Genomic DNA, 21,743 nt, shown 5'->3' on the forward strand with positions numbered 1-21,743 from the left:
GTAATAAATCATTAGATTTTTATTTAATGTGTACTATAAAGCCAAACAATACTAAATGTATTGAATGAACATATTGAGAAGCAGACTCTTAAAGTGAGCACATGACTTCAAGTCTCTATGATTCTTGCAGAGGCAGTTCGTTGGTACAAATATACAATCATCCAAAGAGAAAATTATGGGATATTTCAACTGTTTTTGAGACCTGTAAATCTTAAGGTATCCAGATGAAACCACAATGATATAAAAAGCAAGATCTTGGTTAAACTTCCTGCTTGTCGCCTTCAAGGCATGGTACTTTCTGCATGAAATTAATCCTACACCTTCATCTTTTGTCATGGAACTTTACTCTTAATGAGTTTCAACACCTCAATGAATCTTGCAATTAGTTCAATTGTTTTCCCTGTCACTTCTGATTATTCATAGCACTGTAATGTCCATGACTAAAGAAGCGGATTAGAACTTCTAAACCATGATTCATTTTCAAAACATCACCATTATCAATTGTGGGACACACACACTGTTTACTATACCCATACTTTTTAAGAGGCATCAAGTGAATATACCGAATCGGATGCATGTAACAGTATATGTAATTAAAAAGATTTGATTGTGTTTGATTCTCATTCTTATTAAAAATGCATTGTGCTTTCCACGCCTTAAAGCATGACATTTTGTAATCCTTCATTGTATTAATCTGAATGCATCTTCATGGTTTCGCTTATGATCAGTTAGCTAATCAGAAGAAATGATCCACGATCACTTCAAGTGATAGATTAAATAGATAAAAAAGAAATGGAAATATAATATATTTTCATCAGATACTTGAATTGAAATGTAACACAGGACACACCAAGACTGACAAGAGAGGGTAGTAGTGTAACTTGTAAAGGGAGTAGTGAAGCTTTGTTGTGTATGTGTGTGTATGTGTATGTGTGTATGTGTGTACAGTATGTGTGTGCGTGTGTGTGTGTGTATGTGTGTATCTGTGTAATATATATGTGTGTGTGTGTGTGTGTGTGTGTGTGTGTGTGTGTGTGTGTGTGTGTGTGTGTGTGTGTGTGTGTGTGTGTGTGTGTGTGTGTGTGTGAATGACAAAGTCTGGAATGGCATCTTTAATTTGCTCTCCAAGGATTTCAGTCATAACTAACCCAGTATTACCAATATATAACTCAGTAATACATTTGAATTTTGCTCCTTCAAACATGTTAGACTCATTAATCTTTTCAAATTAGTAGCATTAGTAACTGGTACAGTACAGATTACATTAAATTATTATTATTATTATTATTATTATTATTATTATTATTATTATTATTATTATTATTATTTCTAATTAGTTATATTCTTCTAGCATCGTGTGCACATGTCAAATATTTATTTATTTGTTAAAAATAATTTTGCAATTATATCACAGTAATACTGTTTAGAACTATTGAATAATATTTCAAATATTGTTAGGAAATATAAATATTACTATTTATTTTACTATATTATTATTTTATTATACATTGAAGACTCGCATGCTATATAATTAGATGAGAGTTTATATAAATATACACACAGGGGTACTACACTTAATTGCAAGGCATAATCACACCCTCACATGCCAATCATCCTACAACACATCTCTTGGGACTGTGGGAGGAAACCAGAGTACTTGTAGGAAACCCCACGAAAAACCATTAAGCATGAGGAGGACATACCATTAACCACAAGTCCCACATTTAATGCACCTTGAACTGCATCCAGCTGCTATTTTTTCCACTGTAGAGCCTACAACTTCTGCTTAAGGTGCAATATTTATATATTAGGATGGTTATTGTAGTGCTGTCTGAGATGTATGTTAAATGTGTCTTGTGACTAAACATCAAGACTTGTGAATGTCTATGGTGAATAAAATTATTTTGATTCTGTAAAAAAAAGAAAAAAAAAGAAAAGGAATCTCCTTTTACATCCTGTGTTTAGTCATTTTTTTTATTCTGAGCCTAATAATCCTTTTGACCTACGTGTGATCTAACTGACTTTGGATTATATTAACATTATGTAAAAATTAATAATAAAAAAAAAATTGTAAAAATTCCTGACTGTAGTTAAATAATGTAACCTGAGGGGGTGTAAACACTGTGTGCTTAGTAAGGTGCAAAACGTCTACAAGGACAGGAGGCACTATCTAGTCCAAACAGGTCTGCAAATCACAGGAAGTCTCTAAGAAATAATGGAACATCCCAGTGTAATGTTCATGCATGTTTAACCACATATGGACTTGTATGTGGGGGAAGTTTTTATATGAAGCAATTCAATTTCATTTTATAGCATATTTTATATAGACACAGATAAGTGGAGTATTTCACAAGGCTTCTATGATACCCGTTAAGATATCTCTAAAGTGCAATTTGTTTTCACATTTATAAGATAGTCGATTAATTCAAGGTTACTTCTTTGTATAACATTCAGGAGTTTTGTTTGCACACACTTTAATGTATAGACCCTAGATGTGCTTATAGTTCACATGTATAACTCAAAGAGCAGCACGGTGGCACAGTTTGCATCATCACAGCGTCGGGTCATTGGTTCAATATTGAGCTTGTGTTGCTGTCTATTTTGAGATTCACATGTTCTCCATGTGCACATAGCAACTGGGTGGGCTATAATAGTTTCATCTAGGCATATATAAAAGTGTGTATGTGCATAACCATTCTCAGTATAGACTGTGGATCTACCGTGATCCTGACCAAGATAAAGCACAAACTGAAGATAAATGAATGGGAAAAAAGACAATAAACCGTGATGTGAAATAAAGTGTCGCTCACTGTGTTAAGCAATAAATTAGCCAATTAAAGGAAGCAGTGAGCTATTGTCATAATATTTATTAGATCATTGTGTGCTATGAATCTGAGAAGTCTACAGATTCTCATCAGTTTCCTTTCTTTATGCTGACTAGTGATTATTTTCTCATTATCTATTCACTTGTCTGTGATCAACATGTTTATCTAAGTACAATGACGTCTAATTTAATATACTCTATGCCTTCAAATTGTTCTAAATCATTAAACATACATTTAAACAGATTCAAACACCAATTTGATTCATTGACTTTCTCAGTTCTGATTTTTTTTCCAAACCTGCTCCATAATTTCCTGCCTCTCAACTTACAGCATGAGTTTTATTATTTTAATGTATTTATTTATTTGTACCTTTTTACCTATTTTAAAAGTCTAGGGATTACATTAGGAGTAAATCCAGTATGATGTATTATTCTTAACGTTTGTGATTTTTGAGGGGTGAAAATCTGTGACAAAACATACATCCTCCAGCTGTTGGGTTGAACCACCCAGTCCTTCCTTCCATCTGTTTGCGCATGCGTATTACATCCTCGACTACTTTCAGAAGAAAAGTTTTGCAACTTGCAAACTCGTCAAAAGTTTGTCCAGCACAAAGAAGTCGGTCTATCAGCCGTATAAAGGATTAACGAGGAAGGATGAAGCAATCCGTGTAATGACGTCGCCATGTTTGTTCATCTACAGGAAGGATTGTATAACTTTGTGTCAGAACTTTTGTTACATATTGCTCCAGGGTTGTTCATGTAGCAGAGCTTTTATTTTTCTTCCTCACTTGTCATTGTGTTCTCTGCATTGACCACACGGTTTGGAGTATTTTTGTTTCTTTGTGGTGTTCCTACTGACTATAATTTCTATAAACAAAACAAACCAAAAAGTGTCAGTAGAAGTGAAATGATGCCAAAGATAAGTCTGAGTGCGGCGGTCACTGGGCTTCTGGTGCTCGGCTTCATGTCGTCCTGCAGACCTGACACATCTCCATCCTGTCACGGAGCTTACGACCTGTACTTCGTGTTGGACAGGTTAGTAGACGAGTTGTGCACAATTCGTAATGTTTTATTTCTGTTTCCTGTTCGAGCCGTTTGGTGCTTTGTGTTTAAACGCCTTTCACTATGACTATCCTGTGACCAGAGAAACTCACACAGTTTATTCGGTTCGGGTTTACAGACAACTTGCGGCTTTACTGAAATCCGGATGTAGCCGAGATTCATATTTAGGTCGTTAATGAGAAAGTCTGAAGGCGACAATAGTAAGAAAAATAGCAAGAAAACACAGGCTTTGAGAGACTGCGGTTGATTTTATATTCAAGAAACTTTGAGAGGACAGGAAGACTTGTTCAGATGGGCAGAGAGATAGATAGAGAGAGAGAGAGAGAGAGAGAGAGAGAGATATGGATGGATGGATGAGTAGAGAGATAGATACATAGATGGATGGATGGATAGAGAGAGATCGCGAGAGAGATAGATGAATAGATGGATAGAGTGAGAGAGAGAGAGAGAGAGAGAGAGAGATGGATTGATTTATTGTCATTGTTTTAATGACGAGATTATGAAGGCCACCTCACCCAGCATCAACATAAACAATAAACAATAAATAAATAATCACACATTATGAATCAAACACAATCGCTACACATGTTTGATGATAACAATAATTTAAAATTATCACAGCAATTGTTAAGAGGAACTGGTCCGCTTCTGCGTGAAACCGGATAGTATGATTATAAATGACTCTTCCTCAATTGAATATTGTAATGTCAAACTGTAGGATGTTCATAAGAATCCCAGGATGTGCACAGGGCAGTTTTTATGATTACAGGAGCAGATCTTAGGACAAATTCACAGGATACAGCTGAGATTTTCCACTGATACAAGGTTATAAACTGTGATGTTATGCCTGTTGTCACTGGATCTCTAGCTCTTTGTATCTAAGGACCTTTTTAACTGTTAACTAAATTCTACAGACACAATCGAGATCTAATTTATGAACCTAATCTAACACAGGCCCAGATTGATATAACCGAGGCTGATTTATAGTCATTATAATTCTGATTTGTTTTGTTGTTCATGAGTTTTTTTATTTAATTCTCTTTGATTTAAGTGACCAGTCCAATAGGCTGGAAGAATTATAATAATAATCAATAATAAATATACTGAATATGAATATAAATTGATAACAGTGAGTGATGATGTCCACCACCAAAACAAACGAACACAAAAACCCCATGAACTTGCAGTCTTCCTAGTTGGACTCCACTTTGAAAACCATTGCCTTAGGCTACAAGTGTTGCATCATGAAATACTATGATGTTTGCCAAAATATTCAAAACAGAGTTGTTGTTGTCTTTTTTCCAAGATAAATAAAACAGAAAACTATCTGTATTATCCTGACTTTATGAAAGGTTAAGAGCAACCTAAAAAAAAGGGGTCAAATTCTTTAATACTATTCCAGTTGTAGCAAAACTTTTGCCTCTTTGAGGCCTTTAGCTCAGTTGTAAACACAGTTAATGGCAATAACTATAAGGTTTAACCAGATTCTACAGTTTGCACATGTAGCAGCTTTTCATCTTTCTATAAATTGCTCCCTAAATGCCACTGTTGCATAATTGTTTATGATTGAGTGATAAAAAGTTGTAGTCATGTTAACCAAGTGTACAAAGCTGCTGTGCGTTAACTTGTTTAGTTTTTTGCCAAGTTATATGAAATGTAGTAGTAGAAAATCCAAGGGCTTTTGTCCCAATGTGTTCAAAATTATTTCAGAACACATAATTTCAATCTACAGAAACTCCTTTGACCAGATATGGCTCTTGTTTGTTTAGGTCCATGATTATCTTTATTTCCTTATCTTGTAACAAACGTTGGCTGGTCACCACCCTGACATCAGGGAAATTACAAGATGAAGGCAAAGATTCAGTCTCATGAAGTGAAGACACAAACATTGTTCGTATGTCTATAAATATCTCTGTAGAACTCTCTAGAGAGCTTCGATTAACAGTAATACATTATGGTTAATGGTGATACAGGCCTACTGCAATGTGATTCGAACATCCCACGTTAAACTTGCACTGGTTTTACGTTTCTACCTGAATGTTGACCAGTCCTTAAAGAACAATAGTTGTTTTTGCTTAACAGATGTAGACACAATGATTCAGAGGTGTATTTCACTAAAACAACCACATCAAAACACTGTTCTTCCATTTCCGTTTTGCATAAATATACAGACAGCTTACACTTCCTGGTGTTTATCCTTCTTGTGCAGTTCTAGTTATTTGCAGAATATTTGACAAGATGAATTTAAGCTGTTCTGGTGGCTTGTGATGGCCTGACACCTTACTTAAAAATTTATATCTATGACCCCCTTTGACTTGCATTTTATCTTCTTTATTACAGGTCGGGAAGTGTCTCGACTGATTGGATCCAGATCTATGAGTTTGTGAAAAATCTTGTAGATCGATTTGTAAGGTAAGAAGCCTTTTATTTTTTTCCATAAGAAAACTTGAAAGCAACTGCAAGACTAATTAATTATAGTGCAGCTAAACACACATCCGGCTTGGAAAGGATTCTGAAAGGGGGAGGGGGGGTTTGAGATATGAAATAAACAAAAAAATAAATAAAAGGCCTGATGAATGTTGAACTTACGTAACGTTGACTCAATGTATGTGCCAGTACAGACGGTAGCGACCTAGCCAGAAGAAAGCAGTCTGCTTGAGAAAATAGCAAAGGGAGCAGGTGGGAGTGGGTGGCAGGGAGGCTCAGTCTTCTGGGCTGCGAGAATGGCCATTTGCACCAAAACCTTCCAACGCCACACTTATCCCTCACACATAACGGGAGGAGAGGCAGAGAATGTACTTTAAGGAATGGCGCGCGAGAGTAGACCAGCACAGTCTGCGCTTGACTTTGACACTCTTCTGTTGCACCATGTGGAATCTGCTGGCCCTTTTCCTGTTCCTGCTGTCTCTCTCTCTTTCTCTCTCTCGTTGTTTCTTTGTTCACTGTTAGATAGACCAGCTGTATCAAACGTTAATTAAATCATTAGTCCAAAGAGGATTTGCTAGGAGATCCCTAGTCCCCTAGTCGCCTCAGTATTGTACGACAGAAGTCTCAACAATTCAGCTGTGAGAGCGCATTTGAAGTCTGAACTCAATGACGCAACCTTGCTCAACTTGCTCAACTTACTGTAACAATACACTCACCAGCTCTCCTTAAGTGTCCATGGCTTACAGTAATCACACACTAAAATATTGAAAATGATGATTGATGTTTTTTGTAAGTCGGGGTTGCCTAGTTGAGCATATTGGCTCTGTTTTCATGAATAATCTCATGTGGGGGATGATTGCAGGTTGAATGTGTCAGCGAAGTGCGAAAAAGCGGCACCTCTCCTTATGCTCATGAGTCCTGAGACCTGACTAGCTGTGAGGTCTGAAACCCAACATGTTTCAGTGCTGTATTAGCTTTAGTGACAGAAGGTTGAGAGAAAGCCCAACTGCTTTATGAGCTAGGGCAATAATCAGTACTTTGTATGCAGAATGTTATTGTTTATTCTTGTCTAGTTCTTATGTAGAGAAAGACATTGCATATAAAAATGATTTAAGGAACATATAATACAATGTACTGTTGCAACATGAAGTTGTGGGCTTTATTTATTAGCTGCCATATATATATATATATATATATGTATATATATATATATATATATATATATATATATATATATATATATATATATAAACCATAGCAGTTGTGTGTTTTGGATGTGCTGAGTGCAGGGTGAGTCAGTCAACATGTTTCTGATTAATCACTTACTTCCTCCTGAGGGAATTTTTACAACTATGTCACATCCTTTTATTAGATGGCCATACCGGCATCTTATTCATAGCACTCTGTTGAGACTCACCGGATATTAAGCTGTGTTCGTGTGTTGTCGTGACAGAGGACTGAAGGGCCAACATATTTAGACATACTACTTAAATAATTATATAATTATCTAATTGACTAAATGTTAGGCAACTATCAGAATATATCTCTTCTAAACTCTTTTAGCCATTAAGTTCTGTTTGGTTCACTTGGAAGTGGAGCGATATATGATTATTACTACAACCTAATTTTACACTATAAAAGTTTATGTGCTTGACATCATTTTGCTATTATACAATTTTACTATTACGTATTACAGAGATTACAGTATATGTTCAGCTCATTTTGCCCTGAGCATCAAGTTGAATTATGCTGAAATTGAGTATTACGTGTTAATTATGTTTATTTTCCATTTCAGCCCCAATATGAGGGTTTCGTTCATTGTTTTCTCATCAAGCGCCGAAGTCATTTTGCCTCTCACTGGAGACAGGTACAGATGTGCTTGAAATATTATTCTGTAATGCTCTACAGACTGCAGAGGGTTTTATGGTCTTTGTTTTCCAGCCATAAAAAGAAGCACAATGAGCTACAACTGTTCTAAAATGTCACTTGGTTATTGTCGATACCAATATGATTATAAAAAAAACATGTATTATTATTATTATTATTATTATTATTATTATTATTATTATTATTATTATTATTATTATTATTATTATTTTAAAATTCAGCATTTCCTCTACAAATCCTATGCAACTAACCATTGGATTTAAAAATATTTATACATTCCAGGGGACAGATAGAGAAAGGCCTAAATGCACTGAGTAAAGTTATACCAGCAGGAGATACATACATGCATGAAGGAATTAAAAAGGTAAACAAGAATATGTACCTTCTAATATTATCAATATCTATGTGGATGTTGAAGATATTTGACTGGAAATATATTGCACATCACACCAAAAACTGTATCCGATACAATGTAAAGTAACGTATTTGCAGAACTGAGAACTGTGGCGAAGTTTATTTTACTGGAAAGCATGACACATCATGCTGTAACAATACTGTTCACATTCCAGAGAAGTGTAAACAAGTGTATTTTCTGTGTTGGGACACGTTCTATTTAGCACACTTCAACATCCTGGCTCTTAAACTTCACTACTTACTTTGTATTATTTTGCAATGTAAGAGTCTTTATATGACTGCATATTGTAAATTCTATAAACATACAGTATAGAAACACTCTACATTTGTATGTCTCGTCATCTTTAGGCGGCTGAGCAGATAACAGAACAAACCAAAAAGTCTTCAAGCATCATAATTGCATTGACAGACGGGAAGCTCGCTGTATATGTCCATGATCTTACTGTACAACAGGTAATTTCAGGTCATTTATATTGCTGTGACAATGAGTTTGGTGATGCAGTAGAATGTGACACCATTTTCTCTTGTGTCTTCTTGCAGGCAGATAAAGCAAGGGAGTATGGAGCTCGTGTATATTGCGTGGGTGTTAAGGATTTTGACAAAGATCAGGTAAATAAAGCTTTGTTTGTTTTATTGTTAGTCTGAAACACACCCATTCTGATTTATACGAAATGTTCTCTTCTGCAAACTGTGGCCCTACTGTTTATAATTGATGAAAACTAACCCACAATGTCGTGCACAAAGACATTCCGTTTGTGCATGATGCTTTTGAAAACTTTAGAGGAGGATTTTGTGGTAATATTTTTAAACACTTCTTTGTTCATGCACATTTGAATTTGATTTATTTTGCTGAGTACTGTATCAACTTTTGTTTAGTTGCTTATACAACCACTGATCGTTCTTCCTGTGTAAAAAGACAGATATTGGAGTGGTTGAAGTGGAATGCTTAGCCATGACCAATGTTTCTGTTTTTTTCCCCCCTATGTTTGTGCCTACAGCTGGCTATGGTGGCTGATAGTCCTAATCAAGTCTTCCCAGTCAATGAGGGCTTTAAGGCTCTGAAAGGAATTGTAAATTCGGTAAGTTACTTTATGCATCTTATACATGTCTGTGTTCTTCAGATTCCTCCCACAGCCAAAGACATGCATTTTAGGCTGACTGGCTTTTCTAAATTGTCCGTGTGTGAATGGTTGTGTGATTATATGTGTTATTGTTGCCCCAGTGGGTTGGAAACCTGTCCACAAGTCCTGTTACAAACTATTTGTGACACAATGGTCAGTGATGATGCTTTTTGAAAGCAGAAGTACATTTGATTGCAAATATACTGATTTCCCTATTCCCTGTTTTTGTTCGAGGTCCATTTTAGATTTACAGATAAACCAATCTCTGACACAAGGGTACTACATTATTCCACTATAGTAATATAATAATGTATGAATGAGGCAGATTGTATGCTCTAATGCAAAACATATCTAACTAAAAAACAATTTTGTCACTATAATTAGCAAGACAGTGTTTGCTTTATCATAATGTATTGAATATGTTGTTAAAATGCAATACAAAATATTTCCATCGTGTCCAGTCAAATCTTTGGCAAGACGAGGTATGAGCCTTATAAAACAGGCATTCTCCAGTGATTAGTAATCCTGGAGGTTGGGATAGTTGGCCTCATGATGCTCTGTGCTCAGATTTCTAGGATTTGAGATCATCTGTGCAGCTTTGCTTTGAGAGCCTACAGTAGATTCAGCTGTGATTTCTGCAAAAAGTTGATCTAGTTTAAAATTTTGCTCCACTCATGAATTTAAACAATGTTGCTAGGGGACTAATATTTATATTCCATTGTCAAGTTGAGCAGTACATCTTCTTTTGCATTATGAAAGGTATATGGAAGGAAGTGTTTTAGTGCATAAGTGTAGTAGTAAATGTGAAACTCCTCAGTGCATCATTTGGTGTAATTGACTATAGATGTTACTTTGCTTTTGCAGACACAGCTTGTTTTATATATAGGCATCATCTGTTCCTATTTTAACAATGAGAGAACTCTTTTAGTGAGCACTGCATTTTTATTACAAGCAGTAAATATGAACTCACCTAAAATAACAGCCCATCATACCTATCTATGCCTATTTAGAAGCGCTTCCATTCCAGACATCATCTTGTTTTCAGGCCTTTCCTCAGGCAGCAAGAACAGCTTAATACTTTCATCAACATCTAAACTTGTATACATGTCAAACTGGAGAAATAAACTCCACAACCTCTTTGATACCGCACTGGAGACTCGTAGATAATAGAGTAACTGCGGTATCTTTAGGATCCTGCGTCAAGAATAGATGATGTTTACTTCCCTGCTCTAATGATGGGATTGTTTATCATATGTCATATTTAATCAGCTCTTTTTATACTCTCCCAGCACTTCAGACTGAAGCCCCATCTCCAGCACCGCTCATTCCAAACACCATATATTTTGGTTAATATTGTCTCTTTGCCGGTCGTGTACGGGGATTTGCATAGTTTGTCCTCCGTTGATTTATATGGATGATAGGAGAGGTGACTGTAGGATCACATGGGCCTTTTTATATGGTAATGTCAGCCTGGAGTCTCTAATAGAGCCGAAGACGGCCATTGGGGGCATATCAATTTTCCGTAACAGCCGACATAGTTCTTTCTTTGCTGCAGTGTATGTGACAGTCATCTCATTGATCCATATAGGGCTTAGCATGAGCAATGCCAAAGCCCTATCAGATGTGCAGTGATGAGAAAAAAAAACAGTGCAGAAGAAATTGAGAGCATGTACTTATTTAGACAGATGGTGAAAGATGGTGTTTTTGCCTTGCAGATCCTAAAGCAGTCATGTACTGAGATCTTAACACTTGAGCCGTCCAGTGTCTGTGTGAATCGTAAGTATCTCGAGTCTTCCTGTTACTACCATTGACCGTGTGTGTTTGTGTGCGTGCATGATTCTTTTGTGAGGAAGAAGTCTCTTAGGTGTGCGTCTCATTATGTCTTCATCTGGTTAACATACCACAGAGTCTTTTAACATGGTCCTCAAGGGGAATGGATTTATGCAGGGACGAGACCAAGATGGAGTCCTTTGCAGCTTTATGGTGGATGGTCAAACTTACTGTGAGTATAGACAATCCCAATCATCTGCGTTAACTCATCATTAAAAAAGTTATTTAGTCCAACATGATGCATTCTCATCCAGAGAGACTATCATATGGTAAACATACTGGATTTTGAAAGAGACTCATGCATGAGTTGGGACAATAAGTTATAACCAACTCTCATACCCTAATCTATAACATACTTAGTAAAATTACTTAATTTCCTATCTGAACAAATTGTTTATATCGTAACTTTGTTAGCAAGTCCACTGGGCGAGTGGACGCTCCAGTGTGTTTTGCAGTCCCGGCAAGTTATTACAGACTAAGGGAGACAAGTGGTCATAGTCCAGACCATAGTCAGGGTCATATACAGTACCTCCTAATAAAGAATTGTAGTATAGTGTGAGATATAAACGGATTTGAGTCTAACTAGCATCTTTATTTTCTCTCTAAGTGACATCTCGTGTGTGTTGTTCTGGTGTTCTTTTTTTAAACACATACCTGCAACCTTCTGATTATAGAAAAACCCTTCTGTCATTTGTGTATGGTAATAAATTGCTCTACTATGTGCTATAGAGACAGCATCTACATGTGTTACACCACTATGAAAGACACTGCTATAACCAAATTAAAATTTGAGAAAGTCAATTGGAAAAATAGTGTAATTTGTTTCTTGTTGTTAAAACTACATGTTTAACTTACAGCTAAGAAGAAAAAAAATATAGCTGGGATACTAAAACCTCTTGTCATGGGCATTTACAGGAGCAATTTCTCATATATATTGAATGAATCTGTCTATGTCCTGTGCACATTTGATGTTAGAAGCTTCAAGTAACAATTAATTCTGTTTTAAAAATGACATTTTCAGTATAGTCTCACACATCCTGACAGAACTGACAAATCCTGGCACTGGTCCCTGGCCTGCTCTGTTTACGTCAGCAGTTCTACTGAACTCATTGTCACTGTCAAATTTTGTAATGTTATACATATGGGACTGACATTATTATGCAGCTAGTTTGGTCCAATATAGCACCAGGAGTTAATACGTTTTATTTATTTTTTTTCCAGATGAGAAAGCAACCACGGTGCGAAATGACTATGTGCTGTGTCCTGCACCAATGCTTCAGTATGCTGGACAGTGAGTATTTGAAAGAGGATGGTTGAAATGACTAAACTGAGTGTAGTGGGAGTATTAGTTAATAAGCTGCACTATGTATTGTTTGCCATGTGGACATCTTTTCAACAAATGACGTTTGTCAGGAATCCTGAATGCACAATACATTCAAGATTCCTAACACTGTTAATGCATTAAGTATTGCTAATGAAATATTCTTTTTTTTCTGCCATTATACGAGCTGACGATGACTAGGAGTCCCAAGTTGTGAATTTGGAACTGAGCTTATGCGGAAACTTGTACCTATAATGTAGCATGTTATAACACTGAAACCTCTGTATGTGAGCACTATTTAAAGGGTTTGCTTAATTAACTCTTGGCACGCAACTATACCCCATTAAGTAGTTAGCTGCTATGGGTGGCGAGTAAACACATCTGGCTGAGGGCTTTAAAAGGATGTGCGACAGATGCAGCGATTCCCTTTTCTATGCTCCAATTTAAATAATTCACTATGCCCTGACAAGTGTATTCACATACCACCTGCATCTTCAAGTGTAGAGGCAGTCCCAGTCTATCTTCCTCTCTCTCTATCTCTCTCTCCCCCCCCTCTCCCTCTCCCTCTCTCTCTCTGACCGTTTGTTAGCCCTGCCTCTCCCTTATAACACTAAAATTTAAAATTAAAAAAAATTTGTTTACAATTTGTTTTGTTTTTTTGTTTTTCAAAAAAGTTTTGAATACCTCATATAGTGAAATATGTTCAAGTGAAATGTATCTTGAACTCAAACATCCTATGCCAGACTGTTGATAAAGTACTTTATAACTAGGGACTCATGTGATTCTGAAGGTCCTTGTAGTACAGGAATGAGAGGATGAGAAACTGGCAGTGAGTTTGGCAGCAGTGCTACGGTTAGGGTTGCCAGGTCTCAGCAAAGTTTCCAGCATCTTAAAATCTACACAAAGACCTAAAATCAGCCCAAAGAGATACTCATGTTTTTTATGTTTTGCTTAGTCTTTTTTCTTTTCTTTTTTTTTAAGTGGGAAAGAACTGCACATACTTCTGATTCTCAGTATTTGTAATACAGCCATGATCTATTTCATAATCTTTATGTTCTTAATCTATCCAAAAAAAAATCCCCCATTTTTACTGTCTTGAATTTTGTTCTACCTATAACCATGTTTTAAAACAATCCCAATTTGGCATAAAAGCACACGGTGGTGGTGCAGATAAGATTAGACCAAGGACATGATACCTGGTAATAAATTGGAGTAGTGCCAGCCTGGTTTCCTACAGCACCTACGACTTGATAGAGGGATATTTCTGCAGCACTGTATATCATCTCTCAAGGGCACATATTTCAAACTTCCTAAAACATAGGTCCTGAGAAAAAGAAGGATGATTGAACATCTGAGAAAGATATTTGCCAGAAGATTCTGTCTCCATGGATTTGATTGGAGACATTTGGAGCTACTCTCTCTTTCAGTGTCCACATATCCAGCTTGATTAACAATCTGCCTAAAATTTGTGCGTATCAAGTATGTCAGCTAAATTAGCCTCTCCTCTGTTCCATTCAGTAAACGCATCTAGTTAACATGCATGAACCTTTTTAAGGATTCTCGCAAGCCACCGAAGCAATTTACAGCCATAATAAAGGCAGACAATTCAAAAATGTTTGAATGCTGCATTAAACCAAATTTTGGAGTAAATGTTTAGGATTTATGAATTACCATGTCATAAAAAAAAGTTCAAACAAGTTGAAATACATCAAGTACGGAATCTAATTTATATTCTATTATATCATTGTAGATGTTCTGTGTAGCTGGATTATAAAATATTATAGCGAACTGTGTGGTATTTTTGACACGGATTGAAACCTATCGTACAGAATGAGAAGGTTTTGGCTTGAATTTTTTTATTTTCTCTTGCATAAAAGACGTATAGAAAATACAGTGTCATTTATCATTAGGTACTAATTACATGCACAATCCAGCTTCTTATTTTTCACAGAATAAATCCTTTTTTTTGTCTTTTTGAAAAAAATTTGTGCAAGATACAGATACCATTACTGACAAAGTATGACAATCTTAACTTGTAATAGTAAGATTTGTTTCTCTATATGTTTTAAATTATGTCTTGGCTACTTTTTTTGTCATATCAATTCTTTGTTTTAATGCACAGTAAAAGTATGAAGTCATTTGGAGGACCTTAACTCTTGTTTTTCATTTCTTTAGAAAAATGGAAGTTCTTATCAGCTTGAATGGGGGCAAGTCTTTTGTTACTAGTCCTTTCACCATCACTGCTACATCTTGTGTAAGTTTTATTTTGAAGGATGTTAGAGAGTGAGAGAGAGTGAGTGAGTGAGTGAGAGAGAGAATTAGAGAGAGATTTTGCACTGTTAAAAACAAATGGAAAATGCATTGTTATGATACTCACTGCACTAATGTGAGAACACTGAGGTGAATGAATAGCGGTGAATAGATAAATAAAAATGTAGAGAGTGCAAATATAAAACATACTGTATAGATGCCACTAAAATTATTTTATTTTTTTATCAGTCGGACGGGACCATCGTGGCCATTATATTCCTTGTGCTGTTGCTCCTTGTTGCTCTGGCTCTCATGTGGTGGTTCTGGCCTCTGTGCTGCACTGTGGTGAGTGTAACAATATCACATGAACATCATACTTCTGGCCGCTACCAATCCTCCTCATGATAAAGCTTTGTGCAGTGATTTTCCCAGCGGAGTATTTTTAATTATTATCTCTTCTCATTTACCATGTGGCCTCCTGTTAGCCTTCTCTCGTTTAATATTCTGATCAGATCATCATTCTATTAAAGTAAGAACACAGCAGTGGATTTTTCTCACTTGGTTATTTGCTGTAAAGTCAATGTAACTCTCTTGCATGTTCACCACCCAAGAACATCTCAAGATCACTTGGTTGGTGAACCTAGGCCACTTGCGGCTACAGCTCACAACCTGCGCTCTCATCCTTGGTTTTTGTGTGGTAAAAAAAATTGCCACAGGCACACTGCAATGATAGGAGGAACCTACCCACATCCTGTATATCTCTTATATGTCAACGTTTCATAAGGTGGAGCTTAGGATCGTTTCATGTGGCAGGAAACAAAAAGAAACAATTGTGGCAGTTGTTCAGTGAACAAATTATACACCCTTTGTTATAATTTATTGGTTAAGTAAGAGCTAATCAGGTTCAGTAGTTTTATTCCTCTTATAACACAGCATTAAGCACATTAATGTACATGCTCGCACGTATAAAACAATAAAAAAGCATCTTGTTGTAGAGACCACAAAATTGCACACTTTCACATGGTAGATGCTCACATTATGTTGAGTGTCAGGCATTCAAGTCTCTCTCCGTTACTTTTCACTAATAACGTGCGATTTGCAATAAAGCCGGCACTACTTCCAGAGCCATGCTGTTCTAGAAAACTAATCAACACCTTTTTTCACCAGTTGAGAAATTCAGTTCTGTTGTAGTCTGTTAATGTCATCATATACAAAAATGCTATCAAAAGAAAAAAAAATAATAATATAATGGCGTGGGTGGGAAAAAAATCAAACCTCAAAGAATGAAATAAGCAACACTTCAGAGGCTTAACCAGGGAACTATACAGATGGCACGCTGTGGAACTATAGCAATCGAGCGTCACAGCAGCAGCTCAAAATGATATGCGCCACCTCTCTTTGAGAACCTGGTGGGAGCTCATCCAGAATGAGATGGAAGCATATTTTGGAAAACCAACAAAGGCATTAAAATGTAAACCCCCTGCAGCATGTCTGGACCAGGCTCTGCTTGTCTTAGTCGAGGAGCTGCTGCTCCCTCCATCAGGGACCTCCGGCAGAAGAGAAGGGCCATGTGTGCTTTGTTAATATTTAAACTCAGCCCTGCCAGATTTTCAGCAGTCAGATATGTTCAGAAGCATCAAGCCATCCTCCCCCACCCTCCTTCCTTTTCCCATTTTTCGTGGGATACTCAACGCTGCCAGATTGGAGGTCAGTTTGAGTGTGGGTGTAGTGAGTTAGCCTTGATTTTTGGACTTGAAGGCATATGCAAGGCCAAATAATGTTCTAACATTTGTAGTGTGAAAGAATTAAGTCTATACATCAAAATAACACGGGAAGTTTTTCCTGTTGACATGTAAACAGCATTACATCATTTAGAGATGTCCATTTTACCAAGCGTTCCCATGAAATTAAACGAGTATTTACTTACATATAGGTTAAGTTTGTGTTAATGCCTCATTTCTTTTTGGAAATGTGCTAGCTGCCACATCTGCGATAAGTTGAAGCCAGGAAACAGCTTGAAAAAGCATGATGTGTAAAGAAGAGAAACCAACAGATTATAAACTTCAATTGGACAATTATCCCAAAGCCATATGGGATTGCTGCCTGCTTGACACCTGATTGGTTGATTTCGCAGTAGTGGCTTGTAGCCACTCGGTCTAGAGTCAGATGGCTAAGTATTTAGTGATTTTGAAATTTAATTACAACGCTGCTTTTCAGAGGGTTTTTGTCTGTTGCACATCTGTCCATCAGGTATTTGAAAACCTAACAGCCCAGGGTGTGATTTGTATAATGCCTTATTTATCCCACAATATGTTACGGAAATAAAAATCTCTTGCTTAATTGCTCAATAAAAGAGTTAATCCTTCAGCCAAAGGTTCACCCTAAAATATGTTAATTATTGCTATACAGAGCCCCCACCAGCGCATGTTCCTGGGTTTGCCAACAGTCAGAGTGTAATTAATTAAGTCTAATTGATCATTTTCCATTAATATAATGACAACATTGGTGTAATGGTATCAGTGGGCTTTAATGGGAATGAAACAGCTGCTTGACCTATGATTTGTAATAATAAGTGAAGGTTTTTTTTTTCCCCCTGAAAACTAATTTCCTAAATGCGTAACCTCAGTGTGGTAGCCTAGCCATCTTTCATGAATAAGGACTGACTCTCTCTTTAGAGGGCATGTGCAGAGTAAAGAGCTGGAAGATGCTAAGAACATATCTGCCAGGAGTCCAATATGTACTGCAAGTTTCAGTCATAAAAGAAATTAACCTTTTGAAAGCACTTTAATGCATTCATAGAGTCATCGAATACGAAAACTTTTTTTTTCCCTTGACCCAATTTGACCGTGACAGATATAATGTCACAAACAATGCTGTAGAAAGACCAGTTCCTGTTCATTCTGACAGGATGTGTGTGTAAGCGTGTGTGCACGTGCTTCTTCCTTTCACAGGGGACAAGGCACTCTTCTAACAGACAGGGTCTGGAGTGCAGCCTGAGCCTCCCTTCTGCATATCATTGGAGCTAATTAACTCCTTAGGACTTTATGATTGGGGGATTGCTGGGGAGCGCTGAACCTCATCCAATTAATTAAAAGATAAATGGGCTGCCATGCTCACCCCAAAGACTCCCCTGTCAACAAGTTGATTTTGAGCTTTTCTTTATTTTGCACCAGGGGCCCGCTGTGTTGGTTTACAAGCACAGCCCTGTAATCAAATGTACAAGGAGGTGCTAGGCTCCAGTTGTTCAATTGTAAATCTGCTCCTCTGAGTCTGTGCGAGGGCCTAAGAACAATGTTTCTGCATACTGAACATGTTCATTAGCCCTGATGTTTTATTTCATTATTTCTGGCTGTGTCTGCTATTTGAAAATAATTAAACTGTTGTTTGTTTCATGCCAGGTTATTAAAGACCCACCTCCTCAAAGACCTCCTCCTCCACCACCTGTTAGTACAATAAATAATTATATTTTTTTTTCTGGTTTTATATTGATTTATTTATGAATTCATGTTAATTGTGTGTTAATTATGGACCATGTATGATTTGTTAGGAAATATGCATTGATGCTATTTCATAATATGCAATGTTAATGCTCTCTTTCTCAAGCAACCAGAGGAGAGTCCACTTGCAAAGAAGAAATGGCCAACTGTGGATGCTTCGTATTATGGAGGAAGAGGGGCCGGGGGTATCAAACGCATGGAGGTAAAAAAATAATAAATATAAAAAATAAGAAGAAGAAAAGGAAATGAAAAAAATCCCATTTAGAAAAATCCTAATTCTGAGGCTAAAGCATATATCTGGTAACATTGCCTATATTTATCAGAGCAACGCACATGCTACAAAGTTGCACCAGTCTCTGGAGGTGGACAAAAACTGTACACATATCTTGGCTATCACTATCAACATTCAACACTGAACTGAATAAGTAATCAGTTTCACTTCCCATATCTTCTCGCACTTTTTTGCACCAAATTCCCGCATTTTGAGCGATTCTCTCAAATACATATGCATGAGGGAAGGAAGCTCACTTTGCCTGCTTCCCTGTGCACAGTGCCTAAATTGTGTGTTTAGCCTCATACAAAACACCAAGTATTCCTGGAGAATATGACTGAATTATGCTTAAAAATAGACACAAACCTTTAGCCATCATATACTGTAGTACATTTTATGAGGCCAATTCATTTAAAGAGCTATTTTACAAGGTTTCATCAGAAAAAGTTTTAGAGTTTCTGTCATATATTAATGTAAAAAAAAAATCATTTAAGTTGTCTATATTTGTCTGTATTTATTTCTTTGTGATTTTGGGTTATTTCAGTTCTTATTAACCGTTCTTGCCATGAAGATAGCCTCAGTAGCTGACATGGCAGTAAATTATAGCAACTAACTAACTAACTGTAGTACATTAGTTTCAAGATGCATAATATATGTATAAAGAATACCTGCAAAACTCTTTGGCTCTTTGTGGCACAAATTCTGACTTTTCTGGCCTTCTGTTACAGTCTGCAAATCTATTTAGATCACCAGATTTTAAGGATTTAAAAAAATATCAATATTGAGCATATGTGTTTTAAAATGCATTATTATAATTTGATCCATACAGTATAAAAGAACCACTTTTAAAAAGAAGTCTTTTAGATCTAGGACACCTTGACTGACGCCGTTAAGATGACAGGCTCCTGCAAGTTCGACTTCTGCCAAGTCCTATTCTATTAACTTATGTTGATGGTAAAGGTTTAAGATCCGCTGTGCTAGCTTAATGAATTCATCTCACAGACGCCCATCTTGTCAGTCCCTGTTGTTCAGCCATAATACTCTCCACACTGCTGTCTCCTTCTCAAAAGAAAGTGGCATTTTAAGAGGTGCTTGCCATGCTCTGCTAGTCTTTCTCCATAGCCCCGTGAAGAGGTGGCGTCTCTGTGATTTCCCTCCAAAAAAAGCTTAGGAAACTTTTTCCCAGGAGTCTGAGAGAGTGAGCGCCAGACTTATGGCGTCCAACGCTTTTCCTGTTCCTTTAATGCACAAAGCTTTTATTCATCTAGACAGCCCCATCTCCATTTCTGAAACACTTCTGTGGACCTGGGGAGAGTTGTGCTTAACATCAAACCGTATTCCTTCTTTAAATGTAAAACAGCTAGGGAGACCCGTTGCATGGGGGATATTTTTTCATTGAGAGATCTTCTTTCATTTTTTTTGTTTTATCATTTTTTTTCCCCTGAAACTCTTCAGGATATCCAGAGGTGATACTCAAAATCTGTTTTATATTGTACTAACTTAACCATCTGTGTGGCCCATTCATTCAAACTCGTACCCTGTTTGCAAGACGGAGGATTTCACCTCCGTGACAGCTGTGATGAATTAAAGCATTAAAGACATTAAAGTGTTTAACATTCATCAAACATTCTATTTCGGAAGAGCAGAATTACCCTTTAACTGAGGTAACCAAGACATCTGTGGGTGTTTCAGGTACGCTGGGGTGAGAAGGGCTCAACAGAGGAGGGGGCGAGACTGGAAAAAGCCAAGAATGCAGTGGTTTCAATACCAGAAGAGGTGGAACAGCCGACGACCAATAAGCCCAAACCTGCACCTGCTTACTATCAATCTGAAACGAAATGGTACACTCCAATCAAGGTGAGATAATCACACATGCCTTGAATTCATAAACATATACAAATACATATATAACTCCAATCTATAATACAGCTGCAAATGTCTGAGACACTGTTTTCATTTTATTTCAAGATACTCGATCGGACATTTTATTGTACAAATCTTATGTCATGGTTCACAAGCGTGTAGTGTTGACATCTTAAGTTACTGGGTAATAATATTTAGTCTATTACGATTGGAATTGTGATTCCAAGATGTCATTATTGCTTGTGATTTCAAAATAAATGAATAAATACAAACAACTCACTCATCAAAGAAGCAGCACAAACTTATGTACATTTTTCTATTCAACATGGCAGATGCATAGCTGCATATTGAAGACCAGCATTACAATATTTACATTTTTGATTTAGCCATATGATGTTCTTGAATAATTCCTGTGTTCCTGGAATGCCTGCTTACAGAAAAGGGACTATATTTATTAAAAGCATTTTCTTTATGGCAATTATTTGATGTTCATGTAAATATTTTCATGATCTGATTAGGATTATATATATATATAAATGCTTTTAATAAAGTTTACTGTAATCAGTTATTACCACACTTCAATATTAGCATCAGCTGTGTTAATTATTCTCATGTCTTAACACCGGACAATGAACCATTCAGTAGTGTGATCACCGGGATATATTTTATCAACGGTATTGTTTACAGTAAACAATCAAACTATTTAGGACAGTGAATGCTTAAATATTTTATAGTGAGCCTTTTTTTTTTTTTTAAACACAGGGTCGTCTGGATGCACTATGGGCTCTTCTGCGAAGACAGTATGACCGAGTTTCCCTCATGAGACCCAGTGGTACAGAAAAGGTAGGCCACAGAAACCTAGTAATGTGTACTGACAACCTGCATGCAGAATTCAACATGTCACTGATAAACCTGGAACATGATCATAAAAGTGCAGGCTGGTATATAAATAAATTAAAAGGCAGGGAAATTATGT

The 21,743-nt window shown here is 36.7% G+C and overlaps 1 protein-coding gene across 1 annotated transcript in view; it reads left to right on the top strand.

Annotated features, from left to right (window-relative positions):
* Positions 1–3,372: 3,372 nt before the first annotated feature.
* Positions 3,373–21,743, top strand: part of antxr2a (ANTXR cell adhesion molecule 2a) — a 41,504-nt gene continuing 23,133 nt past the window's right edge. The window contains exons 1-16 of the mRNA XM_027138404.2: positions 3,373–3,859; positions 6,227–6,298; positions 8,109–8,180; positions 8,483–8,564; positions 8,963–9,067; positions 9,155–9,223; positions 9,613–9,693; positions 11,451–11,511; positions 11,642–11,737; positions 12,787–12,856; positions 15,062–15,140; positions 15,386–15,481; positions 18,535–18,579; positions 18,740–18,835; positions 20,597–20,761; positions 21,530–21,610. Coding sequence (XP_026994205.1) covers positions 3,732–3,859; positions 6,227–6,298; positions 8,109–8,180; positions 8,483–8,564; positions 8,963–9,067; positions 9,155–9,223; positions 9,613–9,693; positions 11,451–11,511; positions 11,642–11,737; positions 12,787–12,856; positions 15,062–15,140; positions 15,386–15,481; positions 18,535–18,579; positions 18,740–18,835; positions 20,597–20,761; positions 21,530–21,610 — 1,398 coding nt within the window. The 5' untranslated portion in view covers positions 3,373–3,731. The remainder of the gene's footprint in view (positions 3,860–6,226; positions 6,299–8,108; positions 8,181–8,482; positions 8,565–8,962; positions 9,068–9,154; positions 9,224–9,612; positions 9,694–11,450; positions 11,512–11,641; positions 11,738–12,786; positions 12,857–15,061; positions 15,141–15,385; positions 15,482–18,534; positions 18,580–18,739; positions 18,836–20,596; positions 20,762–21,529; positions 21,611–21,743) is intronic.

The sequence above is a fragment of the Tachysurus fulvidraco genome, chromosome 9 (genome assembly GCF_022655615.1).
Source record: "Tachysurus fulvidraco isolate hzauxx_2018 chromosome 9, HZAU_PFXX_2.0, whole genome shotgun sequence".
In the NCBI taxonomy this organism is placed as follows: Eukaryota; Metazoa; Chordata; class Actinopteri; order Siluriformes; family Bagridae; genus Tachysurus; species Tachysurus fulvidraco.